The following is a 9449-nucleotide window of genomic DNA, read 5'->3' as shown; positions in this document are numbered from 1 at the left end:
ATACCCCTCATGCAGGCGATGATGACATTGTTTGCAGCCCCCCGGACGCATGTCTCAGATAGCGATGGGGACCTTTGCTCCCGGGTTTGACCTTCAAAGAGCAATGATTTCTAGGGCTTCGTATAAAAGGACAGTCTAAGCCTAGCTTCAACTTGAATTGAATTGAAGACGGGTTTCTTTTATTTTCCGAGCAATTCTGTATACGCGTGTATATTAACGTGGGTGCAGGAATAAGAAAATCGGAGTTACCAAGATCGGAGCCATACATTCGCCAAGGTCTACTAAGCCCTCACAGTGGCTTGATCCCGAGATAATATTGCAACCAACTTGCATCCCTCGTGGAATATTTATACTGGCTGAAAGCTCCCCTCACGGGCATCCTTAAGCAAGTAAAAAATGGGGCTTCGAAAGGTGTTCAAGAGCCTAACGGTGCACCACGACCCTGTTGCGTGCACTCCGCCTTCTAGTCCAAACAAACCACCAGACCAGCGACAAATCTACCATAATCGGTACAATCATGGCTGTAATCTCGGTGCTATGTTTGTTCTGGAGAAGTGGATCAACGACCGTCCGTTCGGCAGGGATGCCAAGGGAACCTCTGAGCTCGATGCTGTGGAGTCGTTGGTCAAGGAAAAGGGCATTGCGGCGGCCAAAAGCCAGTTTGAGGAGAGCTGGAAGAGCTGGCTCACCGAAGATGACTGGAAGTACCTGCAGGATGTTGGAGTAACTTCGGTCCGGGCGCCAATTGGTTACTGGATGGTGGACAATGGCAAATTCTGCCATGACACTCCATTTGAGAAGTATAAGGAGGTTTACAGCAATGCTTGGGTTCTGTTCAAGAGCTTAGTGATTGAGAAAGCCGCGGAGCACAAAATTGCTGTCCTGGTTGATCTCCATGCCCTCCCAGGCGGTGCCAATGGCCAAGACCACAGTGGTACCTGTTCCGGTGAGGCCGACCTGTGGGGGTCTTCCAAGAACGAGCATCTCGCATATGATGTGCTGGTGTTTTTGGCCAAGGACATTGCTCCGTATGACAATGTTTGCGCCCTTCAAATCCTCAACGAGGCTCCGTATGGTACTGAAGACGGACATCCGGCCAAGATACAGCAAAACTTCTATCTCGGAGCCATCAAACGAATCAGAGAAGTGAACCCGGAAATTCCGCTTGTCGTATCAGACGCATGGGACCTGGGTACATGGATCAATTGGATCAATGAGAAGGAGGACCATCTGGGTGGCCAACAGCTGGGTGTCATGCTTGATACCCACGTTTACAAGTGCTTCAGCGACGAAGACAAGAGCAAGTGTCCATGTGACCTGGTCAATGATGTAGACCAGGCCATCCAACAAACAGACAAAGTCGATGTTATCGTTGGTGAGTTTTCGTGTGTTCTGGATGGACAGTCCTGGGCCAGGCACCAGGGTCAACCGCGAGAGGAGGTCGTCAAGGACTACGGCAACAAACAGTCGCAGCACTTCTACCACCGAGCAAGGGCTGGCCACTACTTCTGGACGTACAAGTTCCTTCACGGTTCTGGAGGGGAGTGGGATTTCAGAGAGATGACCAAACAGGGATGTCTTCCGAGCTTCAAGGTTTCCCATCAAAAGCCGCAGGAGTTCTTTGATGGCGAAGTGAACAGGCGATTCGAAAAGGCGAATGCTGAGCATAGTAGTTACTGGCGCAATGTGGACAGCAACCGAGACTGGGAGCTGTGGCGCTTCCAGCAGGGCTTCTACATGGGCTTTGCTGACGCCCGGGAGTTTGACAAGTTTGAGCATTCGGAAATTGGCCGCTTGAACGCGTGGAGAAGGTCGCGACAGGCTGAGCATATTCGGGAGAAGGGTACTAGCGACCTTGTTTGGCAGTTTGAACATGGCTTCAATCAAGGTGTGGATGCTTTCCTTGAGGCAAGACGTGCCTAACCAGCCCAGTGCTGCTAATCTATTATACTTTATTAACTTATAATGGGGGAAAATTGATTTATTCATCTGTATCCATTACTTTGTTTATCTCTAAGGCGAAATGGGAACTGAAATTCAATCACGGACATACTATCGCAGTACCCGGTACCAGGCATTGACAAAGTGCCGTAAACTACAGTTACATGGACCCCTGGGGCTCCGCTTCGTGGAGCTAGTAGCCACCAATAGTTATCTAGCCAATTGAAGCTACGGAGAGTTCATGGGGAAACCAGTCCCCCCAAACCCCTCCTGGAGCTCCGCTTCGCGGAGGGATTGCCGCTAACAATATTTTTTGCTTTGGAATTGGAGCAAAAAATAAAGCTTCCATACACCAGCGGGTTATGACCCTCATATGATCCTGTGAAGTGCGTCTATGATATCTGTGGTATGATTAGGAAGTGTGTCTATGAGATATGGTGTACATACATAATTCATTTTCCCTCCCCCCCCATGCTTTCCTCCCCTATCCTAGTTGTAATTGGGGGACTGGAGCTCCCCTTCGCTTTGGTTGATAAGGACGGGGGTTTGGGGGCAGAGCCCCCAACTACGGGAGCTCGAGGGCTGACCCTCGAATGAGAGACTCAGGGAAAAGCATATACAATGACATATGAATAAAGTATTAATAATGCGATTTTATCAATTATTCGGTTATAAAACTACAACAGAAGCTACCAAAGCGAGAATGATGGCAGAAGCGGCCATCGGAACCTTGGAGGCAGAATTACCCTTGACACTAAGGGTAGGAGCAAAGCCAGGACCCGTCGTGTTGACTGCCGAATCATCGGTAGTGCCGTCCCAGCAATACTTCTGGAAACACTGCTGGCACTGGGCGGTCGGGGTCTGGCCCCGTCGCTCGACCTCCCGCTGGATAATGGCACAGGCGACGCAGCTGGGCCAGTCGCTGTCAAGAGTGCTGTTCTGTCGAGTGACAACATTGTAACCGTTCTGGATCATACCAGCGACCTCCTCCGTGGAGTAGGACATCTTGAAGGTCGAAGTGTTGGAGAAGAACGAGTGCGCGTAGTTAGCGACGTACACAATGAGAGGAGGAATGTAAAACTCGTCGCTGGTGTTTAGGTGCTTGTCCGCCAACAGCGAGGTCAAATTACTGCCATTGCAGCCAAAGAAGGTTGGCCGCTCAATGAGACCTTGGTTGATGAAGGTCGTCGTATCTGGCACGTAGGGGAAGATTGTGTTGTTGGAAGCGGCCTCAAACTGTCGCTCGTAGCTGTTAACCATAGAAGACCCATTTGGCCACGAGTAGGTGGTATCGGCCGAGTTGTCAAACGCAAAAATGACATCCACTTGTCGCTCGGGCTGGATAAGCGGGTAGAGCGGAATGTTCTGGTTGTCTTCACCACCGTCTACGAGGGTAAGCCACTCCGCCTGCTCGATAGAAGAGTTGCCGAAGGTCGTATCCTTGAACGGGTTTGGAGCGTAAATAGCAATATCGTCGTTATCCTGGCCCAGCTTCTTGAGAATGTCTTCTGCCAGGTCGTAAACGACACCAGACACTCCAGTAGAATTGAGCTGCAGAATGAACTGATTGAACAGCGAAGACGAAGTGCCGAGCACGAATCCGGCCTGGTCGAAGCCTCGGACGCACTGGTCGCCAGTGGGCTTACCGTTACTAACATTGGTTCCAATGTATTCCAGGTCTGTGAAGGCATAGAGACTGGGGTCCCAAGACCCCAGCTCGTACGGATTGAACTCGAACACAGTCGAGTTGAGCGCAATGATCGTAGTATTGGGCTCTCGACCGTCTGCTACGACAATGGGGAACGGCATGGAGTGATTCAGAAACCCGGGGAAGTTCTGGATATCGCTCCACGACATAGCTGGCCCGCCCTCATCAAGGCCAATGAACTGCTGGCTGAGGCCCCGGCCCCAGATATCAGTAATTGATGTGTTGAAGCCGGCATCCTCCTTAGACTCCACATCGTCCTTAATGTCGTCCCAGTACTTAGCGGTGGAGAAGATGTCGGCCCCACCCGGGTTCACAATGGAATGCTCGAGATCCCACAGGTCCTTAGAGCCCTGGAGAGCCTGGACCGACGTGAAATTGTTGAGAACAATCGAATTCAGGAACCAATTGCCTCCGGAGAGCCCGGCAAAGTACGTAGACGCCTGGACAAGCCCACCAAGGTGGCCCGAATTAGTGGAATTAATTGTCCGGTTGTCCAGAGCAGCGAACTGGCCCGCTCCACATAGCATGGCACGGTACCCGCCGCCAGAGAAGGCAAGGGCGATGTTACTAGTCGTGTTCGAGAAGAACGTGTTCACGTCAAAATCGGTCAAATTAGCCCGGTTGAAGAAGTCCAGCAGAGCCGGCTTAATCACCTGCTGTCTGCTCTGGACCCAGCTCTTCTCACTATCGCTAATATCGCTGGCAGCCCGCACAAAAGTGTCGACTTTTGGGCACGACACGTTCCCAGGGGCATACGAGTTGGTTGGTGACCATGCGACCGCCCAAGAAACTAGCAGCGCAAAGAATATGGCGAATGGAAACATATCGCCAGTCTTCAGGTACTTATCACTGCTTCAAATGCAAATTTTTTTTACTTTCTCCTGATCCTGTACAGTCCGCCTTTAACTCTGCAGGTTACGGTGTGTGGAAATGGTTGAAACAAGGAGGAGGAATAAATACAAAAAGGTAACTCCACAATTGAGTATAATGGTCGAGACCCTCGTAAATCAACCCAGGGATCTACTATAACTTTTATATAACCCTGTCCTTTTTTATTTTCACACTGCAGCAGGTTGGTCGATATTTCAATCGGCACTTCACGGAACTGCCTGGTACCCATGCAGTGGACCCTTTCCAAACGATCGTGACTTTTGAAACATTAATACATCATCGCCTGTCCCCTGTGTTTTGGGTCTCGGTACCACCATCAAACTCCGTTCCGAACAGCCAAATATTGCTCTATATATTACCGGTTTAACTACAATAATATGCCGAGCCGTAGTGGTGTTGATTGTCATCTGTTGATGGCTGTGGGCTTAGCCGAGTCATGTCATTCTAAGCCTCGAAGAAGGACCTTAGCATATGATGGTTCGACGCGGTGCCGTGTGTTACGCGACAGATCGGCCCGGCTCTCCGTGTGGCTAAGTTGACTACAGTACCAGTAGTATCGTACTGTACCTGTAACTTTTCAAGGCATTCTGTATTTAGACCACAAGTTAGCCGCATGCGCATGCAAAGTGCTTAATACTCGCCAACTCCCCCGACGGCCAAATACAATGCAATGTCAGGCATAGGCTCCGCGAAGCGGCGCTACAGGGGGTTTGGGGGACTGGTATGTATTCGAGGGCCAGTCCTCGAGCTCCCGTAGCTCCGCTTCGCGGAGGCTTTCTGTATCAATCGTACTTAATGCATTCGATAGATGATATCTGGAAGGTAATACCCATGTTTAAAGTTACATGTAGTGGATGCGGCGTGCGGCGTGCGGCTTATTGAGACATATGTCCTACCTGCCGAAGCCAATGTTCTGAAATTACCGCTTTTCAGTGCTCATCAAAGAAGAACGTTTTGTATAAGGTCTCGGTTTATATATTAGAGAGCGCAATTATCCTTCCGGTAGATTATAAGCCGCAATTGCAGTGTAGTGCCTTCTTGAAATACATGAAAGGCCTCACGCGATTAAAAAAATACACTATACCGGTAGTCCAATATTATACACTTCGACTCTAGATTAAATTAAAACATTATTCTCTGGATATCTTTCGGATACTATCGCGACTAGGTAATTTGGCCAGAAATAGTTGTCTATTGTTAGGGACCCTCCGCGCAGCGGAACTACGGGGGTTCGGGGGCTGGCCCCCGAAAACACTAGCAGAAGGAGCTTAGTCCAAATGCTAGTGTCATACGCGAATAATACAAGCGTAGTATCAATATATGGTTGAAATATGGATCACCGTCTCAGTACCCCTGGGACCGAGCATTATCGGAATGTCTGATACGCGACTCGCCAAAGTACATTCACACCAATTTTCTTGAAGCGTTTAGAGACTATATATATATTCCTTGCAAGCCATGCTAAGGACTCTTAAGGGGGGTATCATAACAAAAGAATTAACAAGGGTCCCTTTTTTTTTCTCCTACCATTGGAGTGAAAACCGCTTCCGCCAAATGACTCCTACCGGATTTAGGGTCGCCTATCGCCGACTTCCAGCGGACACTTTTCGAACTCCGCCGTTAGAAGCGACCCTAGCAGACCGGCGCAGGGGCTTTTCTCTATCAGGAGATGCAACAATTGAAGAACCGTTGGGCGGCGACGAAGAGATTATTGACGTGGTTGTAGTCGTGGTTCGCGGATAATACGAGTTGACCGCATTGGCTCGAGTGCGGCGTTGTGGCGAAGGATTCGATGTAGATCGAAGCTTTTGGCCTATGGCGATCTGCTCCTTCGTGCTCAGCGAAGTCTCCGATGACGGCTTTCTTGGTGTACTAAGATGATGCTCGTCGCCTGAAGATACACTGCTACTGCTGCTATTGCTCTCTTCCTCCTCTTCCGCCTCCTCCTCGTCGCTGTTAGTGTCCCGCGCCGATACTACCCGGTAGCGTGCTCGCCCAACTTTGCCGTTGTTGCCTTTGCCTGCTTTATAGTCGTGGATCATGTCGTTTTCACCATTCTCAACTCCACCACGATAACCTTGCCTCGCGTTATGCACTGCCCCCAGAGTGCCGTCTGGTCTCGACGGACCCCGCGCTGGACTAGGACTGTTCTTTCGCGGCTGGCCGGGGGTTGGTACCGGGAGCGCCGAGTTAGTATTGTCAACTTCGCCTAGAATAGACCGCTCTGGAGTTCGCGGTGGCGAGACGCCGCTGCGGCGTATGCTGTTAGGTGGAGTCGAGGCGTCTTCAGAGCCAATTGGCACGAGTGGCTTGAATCCACTGAGCGATTCATCAGAAATTTTTGACAAAGTCATTGTACGCTTCCATTCACGGAACTCGTTTTGGTGGAGGTAGAGCCAATGCTGCTGTGGCCCGACAACCATGCCTGGTCGCAGGAATCGCATGTATCCAATGACTTCCTGGGCAGTAAATCCATACGTGTAGATGAGATGCGCACCAATGAGGCATCCGGTTCTGCCCAGACCAGCCTTGCAGTGCACGGCAACCTTGCCCTTGTTGGCAATGACGCCTTCTACGGCGCCAAGGAATGCCTGAACGTATGCCATGGTTGGGCACGTACCGTCCTCGAAAATGAGGTCAATGTGCTTAACGCCCCGTTTTTCAAACTCTCGCCTGTCGTACAATTCAGAATTGAGCCTCACCACGAGCTGCACGTCGTTGGCCTGGAAGTAGTCTAGAACCTGACAGAATGGGTAATTGAGGGGCGCGTTGTACACTTCCTGCTGTGGGGATGCAAATGCAACGAAGTGCGGTGGGATTTCGTTGAAATCACCTTGGTCAACCCGCTCATAGAGCTCATACTCCTCGAGGTTAAACGTCTTGAGGTCCAGCAGCTTCTGTTCCTTGGCACGCCACACTCCGTACACAATGTCCTGAATACTCAGAGTGAAATCAGCAGGAGCGTAGCCCGCATCACGGAATGGCATGAGCGGCGGGTTCGCCTGCGCAATTGGCGCCAGGGCGAGATGCGGAGGCCACGACTGGATCAGGACCATGTAGCAGCACAGTACACAGGCTGCGTTGGCCCGGGCCTTGGGGCTAGTTCGGGAGTAGAGCACAATGGCCTTGCCCTCGTTATCTTCGTCGGCAAGGATCTCGTGCAGCGTCACTGCGAATCTGTACAAATGGCCAATGTGCAGCGGGCCAAAGTCATGGTGGAACGAATTGTATGGCAGGGCATCGTCTATGGTGAAATGGGCCGTGGTTGGCGTATCCTCTGGCGCAGAATCGTACGCAGCGAGGTATATTTTGTCTGGCCCACTGTTAGCAAATACTAAAGCACTTGATCCGTCGGCACTTACCCTTGAGGAACTCAATTATTGGAATCTTCCGTCTAAGAGCCATTTGCCAATTCAATTCCTCTTGATGTCGTCTATTTTCGAGTGTGAGGTAGTTTAAAAGATCAAGCCCGTTATGCAATGAATAATTAAAATCAAAACAAACAATGATGTTTTGAGCTCCCCTGCACAGGGTTTCTTCGGCAACCCGCACGCACGCACGCACGCACACACAGACACACACACACACACACACACAGAGACACAGATACAAACACAGCTAATCCCGGGCGGTTGCTGTGGCAACTGGGAGAAGACCCAACCCCCTTATTTATCTTGTTGATTTTCCGGGCCCGGAAAAACCCCACACCGCCACCGCCACCGCCGCACTACCCCTGACCGAGGCTTTGTGGCTGAACAGCTACACTCAGTACTACCCAGCTGCAGTGTCCAGGATCTAAAACTTGTGATAGAAAAGAATTCCAATGAAAGAAATTGGACATTATTTATGGCAAATTGTAGTGTGGGAATTTTGAGTCCATTTGTGGAATTCTTGTAGTTAGTACTCATTCCTTTAGTGGCACGAAAGAGAGAATGACGTTCATTGGAGCTTTATTCGAAGTCAAACCATACAGTTATGGGTAGATTTGTCTGTGTTCCTAAATGTATGATAGAAGGAAGTGAAGTAGTTGGGAGAGGCGACTGTATAAATGGGCGAGGAACAAAGGGATTTGTTTGCTGGGGCGCGGGGCACTCTACAATTGACGCCACTGACAACAACACGATAATTTCAGTAAGCGTGCCCAGTGACGGTAGATACGTAGTATGCCATGACTTTGTGGCACATGGTTACTCTTTCCCACAATGGGCAAAGCTAATGAGTAGTAACTGGGCAGATAGAGCTTGATGTACAAGGTATGGCAACGTCGTCAATTGAAAGCCTGTCAAAGAGACTCAGTGATTACTCTCTTGGTATCTTTAGGTACTTGAGTGTAAATTCATCAGTGATAGAATGACATATTTTCCAGAAATAACTCGACTTTTCTTGTAGGACGTAGCGATTTGTATCACTGCAAATGAATTCTTTTTTCCTTAACATCCTTAGAAAGATCTAAGATCTAAGAACTGAAACCAAACTATATTCAAAGGATTGGAAAGCCATTAAATTTGAACCAGCTCTATGAGCAATTCTAACTCCAGTAACCTGTAAAGATACCGTATATCGATATGCATTGTCAATCTACGAAAACCTAGAGGATTACCGGTAGTAGGCACAGCCATAGTAACTCTGGACTGTAATGTAGATACTTTTCCCTTGATGTTACGTGCTTCATAATAAAAAGGTCATAAAAGTGATATCAAGCGCCTCGGGGGATTGGAGGTTAGCCTCCAAGTACAGTTGAGGCCACCAGCAGGAGGCTTGTAACAACGTAACAAATGTTGTAACAAATTGTCGCAACAGCTCCCAGCGACGGTAACGTGATTGATATGCGTACGTAACACAAGCCACTACCATAACCAATGTCAACGAACGTCGATCGATGCGAGATCTGAAGTTACTTTAAAACTAT

The 9449-nt window shown here is 49.5% G+C and overlaps 3 protein-coding genes across 3 annotated transcripts; 1 reads left to right on the top strand and 2 right to left on the bottom strand.

The window, feature by feature from the left end:
* Positions 1–537: 537 nt before the first annotated feature.
* Positions 538–1923, top strand: TRVA0_001S10418 (glycoside hydrolase family 5 protein; the record flags this gene model as incomplete). The annotated part of the gene is made up of 1 exon (XM_076682122.1): positions 538–1923. The coding sequence occupies one exon, from the start codon at positions 538–540 to the stop codon at positions 1921–1923; it is 1386 nt and encodes a 461-aa protein (XP_076544079.1).
* A 687-nt stretch (positions 1924–2610) lies between these two features.
* Positions 2611–4473, bottom strand: PLB1 (lysophospholipase; the record flags this gene model as incomplete). Its single annotated transcript, XM_076682121.1, has 1 exon — positions 2611–4473. The coding sequence occupies one exon, from the start codon at positions 4471–4473 to the stop codon at positions 2611–2613; it is 1863 nt and encodes a 620-aa protein (XP_076544078.1).
* Positions 4474–6120: 1647 nt separating this feature from the next.
* On the bottom strand, positions 6121–7945 carry CDC14 (phosphoprotein phosphatase CDC14; the record flags this gene model as incomplete). Its single annotated transcript, XM_076682120.1, has 2 exons — positions 6121–7853; positions 7903–7945. 2 exons carry the CDS (start codon positions 7943–7945, stop codon positions 6121–6123), a joined length of 1776 nt encoding a protein of 591 aa, XP_076544077.1.
* Between the last annotated feature and the right edge of the window lie 1504 nt (positions 7946–9449).

Source organism: Trichomonascus vanleenenianus (assembly GCF_965637985.1).
Source record: "Trichomonascus vanleenenianus strain CLIB 3782 genome assembly, contig: TRVA0_001S, whole genome shotgun sequence".
Taxonomy (NCBI): domain Eukaryota; kingdom Fungi; phylum Ascomycota; class Dipodascomycetes; order Dipodascales; family Trichomonascaceae; genus Blastobotrys; species Blastobotrys vanleenenianus.
This window is presented reverse-complemented; position numbering and strand designations above follow the sequence as displayed.